At 37.0% G+C, this 18,901-nt stretch overlaps 1 protein-coding gene across 1 annotated transcript in view; it reads right to left on the reverse strand.

The window, feature by feature from the left end:
- Window positions 1–88: 88 nt before the first annotated feature.
- LOC139975898 (dnaJ homolog subfamily C member 11-like) overlaps window positions 89–18,901 on the reverse strand; it is a 30,930-nt gene continuing 12,117 nt past the window's right edge. The window contains exons 4-14 of the mRNA XM_071984176.1: window positions 18,520–18,590; window positions 17,975–18,146; window positions 16,853–16,920; window positions 16,168–16,235; window positions 15,159–15,366; window positions 14,493–14,609; window positions 11,580–11,735; window positions 10,762–10,831; window positions 6,911–7,114; window positions 4,922–5,051; window positions 89–2,282 (exon numbers count right to left, since the gene is read on the reverse strand). Of these exons, the coding sequence (XP_071840277.1) occupies window positions 2,260–2,282; window positions 4,922–5,051; window positions 6,911–7,114; window positions 10,762–10,831; window positions 11,580–11,735; window positions 14,493–14,609; window positions 15,159–15,366; window positions 16,168–16,235; window positions 16,853–16,920; window positions 17,975–18,146; window positions 18,520–18,590 (1,287 nt within the window). The 3' untranslated portion in view covers window positions 89–2,259. The remainder of the gene's footprint in view (window positions 2,283–4,921; window positions 5,052–6,910; window positions 7,115–10,761; window positions 10,832–11,579; window positions 11,736–14,492; window positions 14,610–15,158; window positions 15,367–16,167; window positions 16,236–16,852; window positions 16,921–17,974; window positions 18,147–18,519; window positions 18,591–18,901) is intronic.

The following is an 18,901-nucleotide window of genomic DNA, read 5'->3' on the forward strand; positions in this document are numbered from 1 at the left end:
CAATGGGTTTGGTGAATAGCTGCACCTTTTACTGCCTATTCCCCTTGTTTTCTGGCCTCAGAACTTGCTTTCAAAATCTGTCTGTATGAAGTGGTGTGATGCATTAGATGGAAATATGATTTCTCGAGATGGGTGATGCTGACAGGTGTGACACTTGGCATTTGGCTTCCCTATAATTAGTATGAGTTCCAAGTGTTTTTTGTAGGGGTCAAAAGTTATGTCAGGTTAGCAGATGGCAAAGGTGAAAATCTTAAAATTCTGTATCTCAAGAACCATGACCGACCTGGACAAGGTTTGTATATTTTACTGTATTTGTGCCATTTCCTGGCAACCCTTCCAGACCAAGCAAGTTTAATTCAAACCTGAGATTATTATTAATGTTACAAACATATCTTTTTAGGTTTTTCTTTTCACCATGTTTAGAGTAATTACAATTGAACTGAATATTACTTATATTGAACATTTAGTCACACAAAAGCCACTTGGAAGCTACTTGTAAATTGGTCCACTCGAATGCTAAAACCATGCCAATGATGTGAATTTAGCAACATTGGTCAAAACTGGAAATATATTATGTGCAGTGTTACATGAAATATTCAGATGTGAAATGTGGCAAGGAATTACAAAGTCATTTGGCCTTCTTGGTTTCTGTTGGCTGTCAAAATGGATGTCAAACACTGAAAATGGATGTCAAACATGAGAAAGAAAGAGTGATTTCATCTGTCGTATGTATTTTCTGTTCGTAGAACACTCCATAATGTAAAGCACTGCTGTTCCCTCACAGTCTGCTTTGAATACTTCAACATTGGATATTAATTAACAAAGTGTCAGGCAACCATGATTAAAGAACTGCTGGACTGTCACGCCTAATCAGGTTTTGCCAGGCAATGATAGGTTGCTTGAGGATCAATACAATTGCTTCCTGCCATAAATTAATTAAGCAAAATTTTGAATTTCTGACCCCCTCCAAGTCACCCAGGGAAGAACCTGGGCACGAAAACCAAACTACCGAATGACTGATCCGCTCTCAACCCCAGTCCCCTTGCATGAAGACTGACTGTGTGATCATCGTCAGGTATGTGTCACTATTCCCCTCGAAAGGGAACAGATACTACACATGATCTCAGCCAAAAGGCCACATCTCTACCTTTGAAAACCTGTTCACATCACTTTTCGCGGCCAAGACTAATGCATGGTCAGAGTGAAAGACCTGCTCGAAGAAACATTGAAGTTGGTAGAGGTCAAAGGTCATTTGAAGTAAAAGTAAGTCAAAGTCTGTTGAAAATCTTGTAAACATGATAAGCCTGAAAGCCGAGCTTGATGAACTTCATACGCAGTATGTTTGTGAACTTAAGTGTGTACACGATCCATATTGTTGATTGTGTAGGGCAAAGGTCATGTGAGACCAACAGTAGTGAAATTCTGAAAATCTTGTCACATGATAAGTCAATATTTATATGACAAATGTTATGAATGTTATACTTGATATGTTGGTTCACCTCAGTGAGTGCAAACCACATCACTTTTGTGAGTGCAAACCACATCACTTCTTGGTTTCTGTTGGCTGTCAAAATGGAGGTCAAACACAGAAAATGGATGTCAAACATGAGAAAGAAAGAGTGATTACGTCTGTCATATGTATTTTCTGTTCGTAGAACACTCCATAATGTAAAGCACTGCTGTTCCCTCACAGTCTGCTTTGAATACTTTAACATTGGATGTTAATTAACAAAGTGTAAGGCAACCATGATTAAAGAGCTGCTGGACTGTCACGCCTGATCAGTGTTTGCCAGGCAATGATAGGTTGCTTGAGGATCAATACAATTGCTTGCTTCCATTAATTGAGTGAAAGAAATACTACTCCCACCAAGTGATATCAGTCAATATCAGATTCTATGGCATAACTTGGTCATACATACAGAGCTATCAGGAAATGTGTCACTTGCTCCCTAAGGATGCTGTTCTTTCTTCCAATCCCCCCTCCCCTCCCCCCACACCCTATTAAAGAAATCGATGGAATCCGTTGGTCACCAAGGAATGCTTGTGAGACAGCTTAACGTTCCATACTTACAAACTGCAAGAGTCGTAAAAGATTTATGGACTCTTGCAGATGATTCATTTTCATGAAAGTAGTAACTCTGTCAAACTGAGGGACCATTACATATGTATGGCTGCTTTGTTGGCAATTCAAAAGTCACAGACATTGGGATTTCATCAACCTTACAGCATTGTAGTAATTTAAACTGCATCAGAGGGTCATCACCTTGTGTCAACCATATGAGCTGTGAAGTAAAAACAGATATGTACATTTAAAACATGAGAACAAAGTAATGAATGGTGTGAGCAAGGACACATGACTACTTTCTGACAATGAAATTACTCAAACAGTAGCTGTAAAATATGGAATATGGCAAGTCATCACTCTATATTATGATATTAAAATACTATATACTGTAAACTATATCTGAATAGTTGCAATCAAACGAAAAACAAAACTAAAACGAAAAACTACTTATTGTAACCAGAGTTGGGTAACGACCTTCTCTGAGGTTACTTGCCATATTTGGAAAATTAAGACTAGAATCCAAGTAGCCAAATTCAAAGAGAATTCTTTAAACACACATTCTATGAAACACGGTACACCCATAGAAGAAATAGTATCATGTACACACACAGTAACAAGATTTCATATTTTGATGATCAAGCAGTGTACTACCTCCACTGTGCCATAAACTGGAAAGTCCAAAAAACAATTTTAGGCTTTTTTTGGTAAATTTAAAGCAAATATAGAACTCTGTTCCAGTTGCTCAAATAACTTGAATAAACGGCTGATCCCTAACAAAGGGGTCTTATACTCATTATGGGCAAGTTGCATACCCTGGTAACATTTGTGAACATTCTCCTTATTGAGATCATGTTTACAAAGTTTCAAGTTTTGCCATCATCTCTATTTTAAATGACCTTTGATCTCTACCAAAAACAAGAAAACTTTTGTGAGTCATTAGTACAATCAAGGATGATTGTATACACTTTGTCAAATTTACCATTCTTGCTGGATGCAGTTTGAATGATTGACCTGTACTAAACACACAAGGTAATTAGATGCTAGGGTCTGAATTAACTTTTCTATTTCAAGGGATCTTTTGAGAAATTGAAAGGCTTTTTTGTGGCTTTTGAAGGCATACTTTTTCCCATGTGCTCTATAGTTGGAGCAAGTGTAATGTTACCAGTAGTTTTACTAGCTTAGTTGTCTATAAAATCTCAGTTGGGCCATGCCCAGTCAAGGCCGGGGCAACTCCCTAAAGTTTGGAGTCTAGTACATGTGGCCTGCTGACTCCGAGAAGAGCCGCGACTCGTTCTTCATGCAACACAATGACCGAAAAAGAATTCAGAAGAAGGCCCTTAGTACTCAGGGATCATAATTGCTTTCACACTAAAATACAAAAGTGAGAGAACTTCCTGACTTAATGCATCGTACTTTTCTCCATATTATGTGTTTCACAACTAACCAAATATTAACAATGGTCATTTATCAACAATCGTTTGCCTAGCAATTGCTCAATTGCGGAAACAACAGTACAGTGTACCCTGTCATAGGACAAATATAAATGCATTTTCCATAGACTGAAATCCCCTGCTCTACAGACCGACAAAATTCTGCGAAATCACATAACTTTCTTACTACTGGAACCTGGATATTCCAAGTTTTGGCTATACAAATTCAATGAAGTTGTGACCAATTAGTCTTTTATAGCCTATAGGTTAAGAATCAAAGTGCCTTTCACACTTTTTTGTAACCCTTTTAGTAATAAACTTTTAATCATGAGGTAATTTCCGAGGTGGTTAGGCTTTATTGCGTCCTATTCTCACAATGGTTGGATAGTACTGATTTGTTGATACAGATAATTAAAAAAAGGTTTCATATCAGCTGAGCGATGCACCTTAGATCATGATCTACTTGTTGAGGGAATGACATGGGTAATATATTGCAATATGTACCATTTCTTCTGAGCGTTTAAAGATGTTTGCTGTCCTTTGATATGTGATTTTCCCAAAACACTTCAGATACTGACTCTGAGTGTAGGTTGAGTATGATTTTGAATGCGTAAGAGATCGGCTTCATCTCAAGACAGTTGTAATGGAGAGAAACCATGGAATGTTGGTGCATGATCATTCAGTGACATACATATAAGCTATTCATGGTGTATGAACTATATTAATTTGCCAGACTATGCTAATCAATGGCCATGTTTTGTTTCTTTTCCGAATCCCCTTGATGTATCCTATAGCCACAACATAGGATATCTCTTGACACAGTCCATGATAGTTGCACATGGCTCTATACAGAAGCCACTGCACAATATCAGTAGGCGATTTGATTGATGCTCTGCAAGTGGACCATAGCCTCTAATGGTGAAACAGGGATCATTTTACCAGATGTATTTACAGTGCTGCCAGATGCTCACTATGGGAAAGCCACCTGCAAAGGATGCCATGTTTCAACAACCTGTCCCCCCTCCCCCCCCCCCCAACTCTTGAGATAGCAAGTTTACATGAATTTCAGTTTTGGCCCATTGACATGCAGATATAGATTTACTGCTGCCTACAGTAAGTAACAAGCCAAAGTTCAGTACACTGAAATGTTAGGAGACTTCACATACACCCTGACATACATGCTATAATGACGGTAAAGGTACCTTTGCTTTAGATTGCCTTAATATGCAGTATGTATGGCATGGAAATAACCTCACTCACTTCATAGATGATGTAGCATTAAGAGCCATGTTGAAGATGTCACATCATCGACTTTATACTTCATTACTTATAGTATTATAATAACAAATAATTAAATTGTGAGGTAAAACTAACGCACAGTAAAGAATACCTGTGGGTCCAGAGATGAATTATTAAAAGCACTTACATTGCTTGGGTATTCTCAGAGGCTCATTGTCTTGTACTGTGCACTCGTGTAGTTTCCCTCTAAAATAATAACGTACTTTAAGACTTTTGTCTTCACCAATGCATGGATCATAGAATCCTGGCAAACTGGTCTGCAATGAAAATAATATTGTTAGAGAACTAGAGCACCAATGGTGCAGAAGCTCATACCTTTTCGAGCTTAAAAATGTAGGGCCCACAAAACTTTATGGCCCACCAAATTTCAGGCCATTTTTCAGATTCCACCAATTTTCAGCCCATGAGGGATTCCCCCCCCCCCTCCATTAGCAGAATCCTGGCCACGCCACTGGCTATAATTCCTATTTTCCCCCTTTAAATCCTTATTTACCCACTCTCTCAAACAATACCACTGACCTACCCTATTAAACTTTCTCCCCTCTACCTGAGCAGACCTGAAGCACTCCTTGCCAAAATTTTGGCTGGCTGCCTACATACCTCGGGCTCAAAGACTTCTAAGAATCGGCAAGTGCTGATTGGCTGTAGGGCTCCCACCCTTACAGTTCAACAGTTAATAACAACTCCCAGTCCTGCTTTAATTCCACTAACAGCCTCTGCAGAGCTTAACCACAAATGTAAACAAACACTGCAGAGACTGGGAGACAAATTAAAGGAGCTTTGGCAAAAGGTGAAGGCTCAGATTTTTTTAAACAATGGGGATTAATTGTAATTAATTAACTTTTGACCAAAAATTATTAGGCATCACCTTATTCATACACAATCCAACAATCATCAGTTCAACTTTGAATATGATCCATCAAAATCTTGAGGAGATTGAGATATTTGAAAATATTACAAAGAATGACCCCCGATGAACCCCTAAATGACATTTGACCTCAATTTTCCGAACACCCCTCGTAACCCTCATCCTGAGGAACGTTGTGACCAAGTTTCATTATAACTAGCCATACACTGTATGAACAGGAGCAATTTGAAAATATAGGGCCACGGCTCGGGCCACAAAAGACCCCTAGTTGATCTTTGATCTCAAATTCATGAACACCCTGAAGGTAAAACTTCTATAGTACTATCGTGACAAACCCTCAACATTGTACCATGGAATCTGTAGGAGAAGAAGCATTTTGCGTATTTCCACAAAATGGCCCATTACGGCCCACAGGTGACCTTTGACCCCAAATTTCGGACCATCTCTGATGGCCCTATACCCAATGGTCCTTGTGTCCAAGTTTCATGAAATTCCATCAAACATTGTGCAAGTGGGAGCGGTTTTACCAATTGTTGACGGATAGAGTGATAGAATGATAGAGTGATAGAGTGATAGACGCCGCACTGTAACAATAGCTCACACCAGCATGCTGGTATGAGCTTAAAATGGGAATGCATAGACATCTTAATCTTATCAAAGGGATAACTCTCGAAACAATTCATGCCTGTGGTTTGCGATAAGGATCATTCGTGCCTCCATGAACTTTTTGTTCTTAAATTCTTAGTAAATATGAAAATTATGTATACTTAAATTCAATTGATACTTTCTCACATTAGATATAAACATTATTTGTCTATGTACAATCTGTTAAACTTTAAGAACTATGCACAAAAGTTCAGCTTAAATGTTCATTTTGACATTGAAGAGCAAACAAACATAGCCCAGTATTAAATTCATATACTCAATGAAGTTACAATAAATGATTGCCATATGTACAGCAACAAACATTCAACCAGATTGCAGAAATATTAACACTAAACTGATGTGTTGTTCTTAAAATAATTTAATTATCAGGTATTTATGGATAGCCGTCACAGAAGTACTGAGTCTCAACTCATATTTCCTGCAAATACGTAACATCAAATAACGTATCTATGTTTTATGAAGTAATGGAAATGTATTCAGAACTAAAGAAATCACTCCCCTGGTGATTAGTACAACTTAATTGCATTGACAATAATGACATAAATATTTCTCCAAGAATATTTCTACAAGCAGTTCCTCTACCTTTGATACATCTGTGAGCAGTAGCTTAGAGTCCTTCACTTGACATTGTAGTGGTATGGTTACATCAATAACACTAATGTTATCTGGTCCATCTGCAGTGACATCTGAAACTAATTTGCCATACCAGGCCTTCTCAAGAATCAAGCCTTGCCTGGAAGTTTCAACTTCTCTGTTCCTTTGAACTACATCTTGCATAAGCCTTATCTGAAAAAGAGCATGTAAGTATACCTTATCAGTGAAGGAAGATTGCATGGGCTACAGACAGTATATAAATAGAGTATGTAAGTATACCCTATCAGTGAAGGAAGATTGCATGGGCTACAGACAGTATATGAATAGAGTGTGTAAGTATACCCTATCAGTGAAGGAAGATTGCATGGGCTACAGACAGTATATAAATAGAGTATGTAAGTATACCCGATCAGTGAAGGAAGATTGCATGAGCTACAGACAGTATATAAATAGGGTATGTAAGTATACCCTATCAGTGAAGGAAGATTACATGAGCTAATGACAGTATATAAATAGAGTATGTAAGTATACCCTATCAGTGAAGGAAGATTGCATGGGTTATTGCATGGGTTACAAAGAGTATATGAATAGAGTGTGTAAGTATACCCTATCAGTGAAGGAAGATTGCATGGGCTACAGACAGTATATAAATAGAGTGTGTAAATATACCCTATCAGTGAAGGAAGATTGCATGGGCTACAGATAGTAAATAAATAGAGTATGTTAGTATACCCTATCAGTGAAGGAAGATTGCATGGGCTACAGACAGTATATAAATAGAGTATGTAAGTATACCCTATCAGTGAAGGAAGATTGCATGAGCTACAGACAGTATATAAATAGAGTATGTAAGTAAACCCTATCAGTGAAGGAAGATTGCATGAGCTACAGACAGTATATAAATAGAGTATGTAAGTATACCCTATCAGTGAAGGAAGATTGCATGAGCTACAGACAGTATATAAATAGAGTATGTAAGTATACCCTATCAGTGAAGGAAGATTGCATGGGCTACAGACAGTATATAAATAGAGTATGTAAGTATACCCTATCAGTGAAGGAAGATTGCATGGGCTACAGACAGTATATAAATAGAGTATGTAAGTATACCCTATCAGTGAAGGAAGATTGCATGGGTTATTGCATGGGTTACAAAGAGTATATGAATAGAGTGTGTAAGTATACCCTATCAGTGAAGGAAGATTGCATGGGCTACAGACAGTATATAAATAGAGTGTGTAAATATACCCTATCAGTGAAGGAAGATTGCATGGGCTACAGACAGTATATAAATAGAGTATGTAAGTATACCCTATCAGTGAAGGAAGATTGCATGGGTTATTGCATGGGTTACAAAGAGTATATGAATAGAGTGTGTAAGTATACCCTATCAGTGAAGGAAGATTGCATGGGCTACAGACAGTATATAAATAGAGTGTGTAAATATACCCTATCAGTGAAGGAAGATTGCATGGGCTACAGACAGTATATAAGTAAGAGTATGTAAGTATACCCTATCAGTGAAGGAAGATTGCACGGGCTATAGACAGTATATAAATAGAGTATGTAAGTATACCCTATCAGTGAAGGAAGATTGCATGGGCTACAGACAGTATATAAATAGAGTGTGTAAATATACCCTATCAGTGAAGGAAGATTGCATGAGCTACAGGCAGTATATAAATAGAGTATGTAAATATACCCTATCAGTGAAGGAAGATTGCATGAGCTACAGGCAGTATATAAATAGAGTATGTAAGTATACCCTATCAGTGAAGGAAGATTGCATGGGTTATTGCATGGGTTACAAAGAGTATATGAATAGAGTGTGTAAGTATACCCTATCAGTGAAGGAAGATTGCATGGGCTACAGACAGTATATAAATAGAGTGTGTAAATATACCCTATCAGTGAAGGAAGATTGCATGAGCTACAGGCAGTATATAAATAGAGTGTGTAAATATACCCTATCAGTGAAGGAAGATTGCATGGGCTACAGACAGTATATAAGTAAGAGTATGTAAGTATACCCTATCAGTGAAGGAAGATTGCACGGGCTATAGCCCGTATATATACAGAGTATGTAAGTATACCCTATCAGTGAAGAAAGATTGCATGGGCTACAGATAGTAAATAAATAGAGTATGTTAGTATACCCTATCAGTAAAGGAAGATTGTATGGGCTACAGAGAGTATATAAATAAAATAGCTACTGGATGCATTGCATGGTTTTCCCTGATCTGTACTTGACTGCAACACCACAGAGCTACTAAATTTATGCATCAGATGGTTTTCCCTGATCTGTAATTGACTGCAACACCACTGAGCTACTAAATTTATGCATCAGATGATTTTCCCTGATCTGTTATTGACTGTAACGCCTATGAGCTACTAAATTTATGCATCAGATGGTTTTCCCTGATCTGTTATTGACTGTAAAATCACAGAGCTACTAAATTTATGCATCAGATGGTTTTCCCTGATCTGTAATTGACTGCAACACCACTGAGCTACTATATTTATGCATTGCACGGTTTTCCCTGATCTGTACTTGACTGTAACGCCACTGAGCTACTAAATTTATCCATCGAATGGTTTTCCCTGATCTGTACTTGACTGTAACACCACTAAGCTACTAAATTTATGCATCAGATGGTTTTCCCTGATCTGTACTTGACTGTAACACCACTGAGCTACTAAATTTATGCATCGGACGGTTTTCCCTGATCTGTAATTGACTGCAACACCACTGAGCTACAGAATGCATGAATAGCTTCACACAAATGACAAGCTCCACAAACTTCTCAACCTCACTATTGGTATATGCGCATGCGATGTGTGAAAACTGTCAATGTTATCTCATGATATCACTGTTTATACAAAGCTCAACATGTTCATTTGCTTACTGTCTATGACCTTTGATCTCATAAAAGAAAAAGAATGATTACCACAAGGGTATTATATTGTAAAGAATGTAACTTTAGGGAATGCACACTGTTACAATTTTGGAATTCCATAAACAATGTTATCATGTCCAGTTCTATCTGAACCTGGCAAGTCATGACTTTACTAGTAGATAAGGAATCTGTCAGTCACATGCAGGCTTGAGTTATCAATGTTACATTAGCACAGACCATTACAAAAGTGTTCAGTCAAGTGTGTCAGTCCCTGCTGAACTTGGTACCTTGTATTACTAAGGTACATTATTATCTTTTGTTTACATGCAATGCTCATTTTAAAAAGTCAGCAACCATGTAAAGTGGTTACTGCAAGATGCCTGAGGTCATAAACCTGTGTGATATGTCTAAACATGGCGTTAGATGCTCTACAGAGATGTGTGCTTAATGCACAGATTGTTGGGTTAGAGAGTTTTACAAGCCAAGGTGTCATACACACACATGCAAGCTATCACCATCCAATAGGTTAATTTTGCTATCCTAAGGAATAAAGAATGAACCTTCTATTCCCTGTACTTAGTACTGCTGCATACCAAGTATGACATCTATCCAAGTTGCCATATTCAGAAACACAATTTCATGCTGGCTTCCTACAAAATTTGACATCCAATGCGGACACAACCACATATGTATGAGGAATCATAACTGGAACAGTAGCAGTTATCATTAAACCAGAGCAAAGAAAAATAAACCATCTCCAATGCGAACGCAACCACATATGTATGAGGAATCATGACTGGAACAGTAGCAGTTATCATTAAACCAGAGCAAAGAAAAATAAACCATCTCCAATGCGAACGCAACCACATATGTATGAGGAATCATGACTGGAACAGTAGCAGTTATCATTAAACCAGAGCAAAGAAAAATAAACCATCTTACCTCTGTTTCTGCTTCTTGTTTTCTTCTTTCTCTCTCAGCCCTATTACTTGCTCGTTGCTTTTCTAATTCACTAAAAAAATATATATATATATATTTATATATTGATCCATGCAACCAATCATAAATATTTATCTGGGATCAGCTGATGACCCAAGCTTCAAAAAAGTCTGGAGCAACGAGAAGCATGAATTCAAAAATACATTAGGACCACATAATACATCCGAAGTTCTCAAGTACTTTTGCTTTTTGCAAATTGAAACTGATATCTTTGAGAGGCTCGAAGTGGCCTGCATGCCGCCTATTTTATAATCCCTTTATAAGCTGTGCTGTAAAAATGCAAGCTTTGTTTCACTATAATCAACCTTTATATTTATATCACATAATTTATTGTCTATTTGTGATTCGTCTCAGTGATAAGGATTTCAAGGGATAGTTCCAAACTTGATGGCTCCTTCTATTGCTAAGATTGTGCACAAATTTGTGATGCCATAAATGGGCAACAAATCAAAGCTGTCATTGTATGTCACAGATGCAATAAGGACACCTCCATAACAGTAATCATTCATTGATGTGACGAATTTACTTGATCACACCCTTACATACAGTATATGCAGTAGCAGGTTTGCCCATATATGGCATACTACGAATTATTGCACGGTGCATTCAAATGATGCATTTCCTAATAATAAGATAAACTGCAATATTTTCTATCTAAACCAAGGAACAAGGCATGCAGATTGGATCAGTAGGATTTCCTTCACAAACCCTGTATTACATAAATGTTAAATCTCAGCCCTTTGATCTATTAAAGTAATTACCTTTCCTTCTGCTTCTTCAAAAATGGTGTCACAATGACAGCTTTGACAAAGAAATATATTGCTATAGGTGTTAGGGTTCCATATAAGATTGCCTGAGGACAAATTTCTTGAGAGAGGTGGACTGGAAATAGGAAAACCTGGTTGGCTCGAACCAGTCTGTGGATATATGAAGAGAATAAAACACACTACAATGAACACACAAGATGGCAGACCATGGAGTTGCAGATCTCATCTCCTTCATGACTATACCCTGGCATCCTAACTTTGCTAAACAGTATGCCATTTGTTCACACAGTAAGTTTGCACTTTAATAGATTTACGGTGTAGGAGTTTGCAACACTTTTTAGCAAAGTTTAGGCCAATTTGACCTACATTGACCTTGAACTGTAACAACCACGTATGTACTATTTTAAAATTTGTCTGATAATTCTCTACACATATTGTGGTTTAATGACATTTCCTACATGTTGACAAGCAGAAAAAAGGCTGAAACCCAATGTTTATTAACCTCTGATCATCAATCATGCAGGCACAACTTTAAATGATCAGGCACCTACACACTAAGTTTGAACATGATCAAACATACGGTTTAGGAGTTTGCGACACACCTCTTCTAAAATTTTAGACCATCTTGACCTACAGTACATTCCACTTTGACCTTAACCCTTAATAACCACTATTTTAAAATGCATGTCCCATTATTCTCTACATTTCTTATGGTTTAATGATTTTCCAACATACTGACTAGCAGGTAATGGCTAGAAAAGTTAACCGGGTATTTGACCTTTGACATCACAATCACGCAGGTATGAGTTTTGGCACCTACCCACCAGCTTTGAACGTTATCATACTTGGAATTTAGACCAAATTAACGTTTGACTCCGACCCTTAACATTTAAATCTGTCCTATTTTAAAAATTGTCCCATCATTCTTGATATATCATGTGGTATATTGACCTTTTTTTATAAGTGGACAAGCAGAAAATGTCTAAAAACCAATTTTTAGGTTTCTTGACATTTGACATCATATATCATGCAAGCATGATGTTATATGGTCATGCACCTACTCATCAAGTTTGAACTTGATCAGACTAACGATCTAGGAGGAGTTTGTGACACACTTATTGCTCACACACACTTCCTGACATTTCTGATGTGGGGTGAAGTACAATATCTCATCTCCCTATACATTACATGTACAGTATGATGTAGGGAGATGAGATAAGAATACAAGAAAAACCAAATGAATTGTGTCCCAAACACTAGTGCTTCAAAAGAAATATTTACTGATGATGGAATACAGTCTCCTTTTCCAAATGTTCATATAATATCATAAGATTGGACTACAAAAGCATTCACCATAGATGTATCTAAGCCTACAAAACATCTAATTCAAGAGGAATTACTGTCAGGGAGTGGGTGAGGAGGGTTGACAAGGGAGGAGACTCCAGATGGATTCCATTTACATGAGTGACCTGAAAAGAACACCTCCATTGATGATCTAATTAGCTGCTCCTTGACATTCAGGCATTCCCTTATTGATGTGCACTGTTATCATACAGTGTGATGTACCTTGAGGCTTAATCAAATAAGTGGAGCTTAAGACTACATGTCTGTTCAAGCGATGGCACAAAGTCTGCTTGCGAGATATAGCCATGAATTGCAACCAATCTTATGTTTTCACTGCAACATTCTCAAAATGACCTCTGACATATATCCTGTACTGTGTCATAAATTCCCAAATTGATGGGCAATATTATAATACACGGTGATAGAAAAGCAACCTTCCTGAGGCTCTACCTTAATTTTGAAGTTGAGATGGTGTGTTCAGAAATGACACATGTGCTGCAACCAAGTTTCATTTACACTGGAACATGGTCAAGATGACCTCCAACCTACAGTATTTTTCGCTGCTGTTGATTGTGCCACTTCACAAACTGACTTGTTCAGATCTAGCTTGCTAAAAATGTGAGCCAACCTTTATGAAAGCTGCAGGTTGGAATCATTCTTCGTTTTGGTTGCTAATAACTTCATATGACCTCTGACAACAAAGGGTTAGGGGGGTTAGGTACAATTTATTTTACCCCATTAGTAACTGTACTTACATTGGTTGAATTAAATTAAAGCTCACCCTACCAAGATGATCTGTTTGAAACATTGCACATTTTTTCCAAAATGATCTAAAAAATTATGCACTTACCTCATACTCTTGAACAACTTATGCACCCAATCCCTTGCTATACTCCATTGGTTATGCAAATTGAACTAAAAACTATAAGGCTTTGGTTCTCATTATGAAGACACCTGATATAGGCTGTAAGATTAATCTCAAATTCCCTGTTTGATATATCATGTTTATTAGGTTTTCAAGGCTTTGACCTCTGATGACCTCAACTGGCTTTTGACCTCTATAAAAACAAAACAGCTCATCTTCTAAATATGGGGCCACCACATCCTAATTTGAGGTACACCCAAGATTCCATTCTGGAGATATGTTGAAGAGATTTGAATCTTTGACCTCTGATGACCCCTTTAATCAAGTATAGTTTTATTGAACTCTAAGTGGAGAAACCACAGACAAATTTTGTAATAACATTTTCCCTTCTCAAGTTGTTGGTTTTAACAATTGACCACAAATGAACTTTGATCTTCACTATAACCAATCCATGTTCTCGAATCAATACGAGGCATCCTCATACAAACTTGAGGTTCATCCAAGTTTCCCTTCTTGAGATTGTAAACAATAGAATGTACACAAAGGCAGTATAAACCCAGTGATACCACTAAATAAGCTGCTTCATATTTTCACCAACCAGAGAGGCTTTGGGACAAGGTTGCACAGATGCTCAGCAGGGAATAAGAAACTGAAAAGTAGCATCATCTACAGGTAAACTCAGAGAAGAATAAGCTTACCTTATCTTGAGGGTTACACCCATAGGTACTCCTACAGCAATCTTTGCTCCTAATCTGCTGTGAGTCGATACCTTCTTGTCTCCTCCGTATTCAATGTAGGTACCAAAGACACTAGCTCTGTAGAACAACAGAAAGGGCAAAGAATGGTTCACCTGTCCACAAAATCATCTCTTATTTATAGGCAAGTATCATACTACAATTGGTATGAATTTTTTCATTTTGTTTGTTTATGAGTCAATACCAGTTCCTTGGGGTAGTTTTACGAGGACTACTGCATGACCCTCTTATGGGTAAGTAATATTGGACTAAGTGAACTGGCAAACCATCATACTGCAACCTCTTGTGCTTGCAGGCTTGTACCAATATTGATCTTTGTAGGATTCTGGCTGCATTCTTTACTACTTCAAACTATGCACTGCTCTTATAAACAATACATTCATGAATCAACTTTAATAGAACCATTTGTCACATGTTTATTCAAACAGGAAGTAAAACAAACAAACAACAAAGTATTTAAGGTAAGTGCTTCGATTAAGTACAATTGTGGGGATGTCTTAAATCTTTTCCTAATATAGCTCAAAGTATTTCTAATTGGTAGCAGTCAAAACTTTCTTGATCTGCTCCGCAAGTTTCTATTAGTTCTGATTTGTACTCTGTGACACTTACTTGATTGTTCCAGTCAATTGTGCATCATGTCCCGGAAACTTCTGAGTGTATGAGGCAAGTACAAATGTGTTTGGTAATCCAAGCTGTATCTGTCCAGTGAAACGGTTACTGCTAGTGTCCCTCATTACAGTGGCATTCATTGAAGATTGCATACCCCACTTCCAGGTCAAATATCCAACAGTTTGTTTGTCTAATTGACGGCTAGCCACTGTGCAAAAAAAAATGTAATCAAAATAAGGAAAAATAAAAGAAACAAAGGTTCCAAATGTTTCTGGGTAACAGTACTTTATTACTGATGCATAAACCACTTGTATATAACCAACGACAATATTCTTACATAAACAGGCACAGTAATCCATTGTTACTTTGATGAGATGCCATTTGACAATAGTCATCACAAACACATTCTACCAATCACATCGATTCAGCATTTCCTTGTCTTGTTACAAAATGTTAAATTTTGTGGCAAATGTTTATTTTCCTGATATTTCTGGTACTTCCATTAATCATCTCCATCCATTGATGATAGCTCATCTCAGGCACCTGATCACCCTTTCAAATACTTGTTGTGAATGAAGTTGCAGCTTTTGAAAATCAATGACAAAACTAATATTTCCCAGTACACACATTTAAAATGTAACCAAATTAAAATGGCCAAAAACACTTTACAACGACTCCTTCAGGTCAAGAACTCTGGTTCCTGCAAGGTTTCAATATGTGAGGCAACATTTCACCCTTTGCCAGCCGTGTGCTAAAAGGTACACTATTAATGGCATACCCGTGTACAAACAAAGTTTTCAGAAAAGAGGTCTTACAAATTTTCAGAAAATCTAACCGTACAATTATATTATACCTTTGAAAAGAGTAATTGAGAAACATTAGTATGAACATTAGTAGGAAGTATGAAATTGCCCTTCCCCATGAGCAAATGTAGTAAAAGCAATATTTGAAAAAATAGTTGAAACAATAATGAATAACTAGGCTGAGAGCATAAGAGAAGGCATCTCACCTGTGACCAGTCCTGGAGCAATCAAGCCATTCCCACCCACCTGACATATTCCACTGCAAGTCACAAAGCTAAGCAAGATACAAAGAGAGAACATTACATGTATTCAACTTCTTTAATTGTACACAAATCTGTACCTCAAAATGCAGCTAATATACATTCAAATGTATCAGATCTATATATTCCCTTTGTTCTTGACAAATTCATGCTTAAAGCTTACTCATGTTTTTATATTTGAATTCAATTGAAGTTTACTAGTTTCTAGTATAAATATGTATACATATCATAAAAGGGATCGTACACTGTGACAAATTGAGAGACACCATTTTATAAATTAATCAACTTAAATCAATAAAGAAAATGGAAAAGAGCCCAAAAAGTGTTCACCTCAAAAGTCATACTATTCTAAAAAATTCAGATTGAATACATAGAGCTGCGTGGAATACAAGGAAATTCTTAAAGAGTGTTTCTCTGATTGTGGTAATTCTGTTTGGGCAGTGAACTTCTAAACACAGTTGTTGTCTGGTGATAGTATTTTATTTGATTGTGGTTATTCTGTCTGGGCAGTGAACTTCTAAACACAGTTGTTGTCTGGTGATAGTATTTTATTTGATTGTGGTTATTCTGTCTGGGCAGTGAACTTCTAAACACAGTTGTTGTCTAGTGATAGTATTTTATTATGACAAACCTTCTCCTTGATATATTGTGGAAGACTTTCAGAGCCAGGACAGGACCAGTGCCAGCTGAAATTGAACACTGAAAATCCAAAATAAAAATGGATAGTAAATAGAAAACAGGCTTTCAATCTTTTGATTTAAAGTGCTTCACAGCAATCTCTTTTCTATGTCAGGCCTAAATGCATTCATCTCCAAAATGCATCTAAGTTATATTAGGTACCGACAGGATGATATGGTCTGTGGAAGCACAATGACCATTTAACAAAGCAGGTTCAAATAAGCAAGATAGTGACCTCCACAAAAAAACGATAAGCTTCTTGTACTAAATGTGATACTCCTACATGCCGAATATGAAATTGGTCCGACCTTTTCTTCTTCAGACATCGAGTTTACAAGCTGGGCGTCACAAACACACACACACACACACACCATCATGAATGCCAAGGTTATGATTATCATCAAAAGCTAACAATTTAGTTATGTATTTGGCCTTTTGGGAATTTTGGAATATCATTTTGCGAAGTGTTCCTATTTGTGTAACATCCTTTGAGTTTTTATGCTGACACAGACTGACAAAGCCAGTCTTCTAGTACCTTCCACACATGGTTCACTTTATAGTCCCTTCAGTATGAACCATACACAAACACTACCAAGTCTCTGCTCTTGTTATGTTCATCTTATTTCAATACCTTACCACTTGTGTCGTATCACTCCCACTTCCATATAATCAAACTGACTGAGCTCCTGTCAATACATTGCCAAACCCCAAGCCAAGTTATGGCAAAATAGAGTGTGTGTAGTTGAAGTTTAGTTTGAATATTGTATTCAATACATATGATAGAAAATGTTACTGTTTAAGCCACTGAAGGTTGTACAATGCATTTGAGAATGTTAATGTCTTAATACTGTTGTTATAGTGATGTCATACTTCCTAGAGTGATGAAAGTCAACAGAAAACAGTGCATCAACAAAAAGTGTAAAGAATACTGGATACAATTAACATCACACCATACAGGTAATGCTAACTTTATGATTAAAAGCGGTGCATATCTTATCTACAAGTGTAGTTCTTTATTAATCTTACAGGATATGGAAGTGGAGAGTTTAAAGCAGAATAGTAAACCAAAACTTACCTCACCCCAGGTCTTACTAGACAAGACACTTCTACAGGAGGCCGAGACATTTCCTGTGCCATTTCCATTTTGTGTGGAGAGTGTGCCTGAGAATGTAGCTGTTTCCGAGACTGTCAGTGGTGCATCAATAGACTGATGTATAGACATATTCTTTACCTCAATATGAGGAATGCTATTGACAATAAAGGAAAGAAATGAAGTATACTACACCAAATATTATGGCTGAAACTTTGGTAAAATTTTTCACAGCAGCCACAAAGGGAAAACTAATAGATAACTTATGAGCACATAGATAAGTATTTAAGTGAACATTTAAGTGAACAGTTTCACACAAAATGTCATAATTTCCGGATGATGTTTGCTTCAAATGAATATGTGGGAGGGGTTGCAGAGCAAGTTTCAACATTACATTACATAATGACTTTTACACTGTAAAGGCTCCTGTGTTTTTTTAAATGATTTTTCCTACTTAAATGGTCTGATATTGATGAGATCACCTAACATGCTTGACAAGAATGAATTATTTAAACTATAATGTTACATACAAGTCTTCATCTTCATCATAGTGATAGCTGTCAAAGAGTTCTGTAGCATCGATGCCTACTGTGACCGAACCCTGTTAGATAGATGCAAGTAAATTAAATGAACATCAACTTACGTCAGATTGAATGCATATGTGACTAATGTGAGGGAGATTTGCAGTAAGCACTTGCAAGACATCTGAACCATTAGGCAAGATGCCACACAATCACATGATCTATTGAAACTTTGAGAGGATATTAATTGTTGAACCTTGGTATGTTAATGAGCAGAGCAAGTGATATTTTATATGTGATAGATGATCTGTTAAATCCTAAAGTCAGAGACAATATTAAATACAATAAAACTTGCATTAGCCAGACATGGCAAGACAAGAGGAAAAATAAT

Source organism: Apostichopus japonicus, chromosome 11, assembly GCF_037975245.1.
Source record: "Apostichopus japonicus isolate 1M-3 chromosome 11, ASM3797524v1, whole genome shotgun sequence".
Lineage (NCBI taxonomy): Eukaryota > Metazoa > Echinodermata > Holothuroidea > Aspidochirotida > Stichopodidae > Apostichopus > Apostichopus japonicus.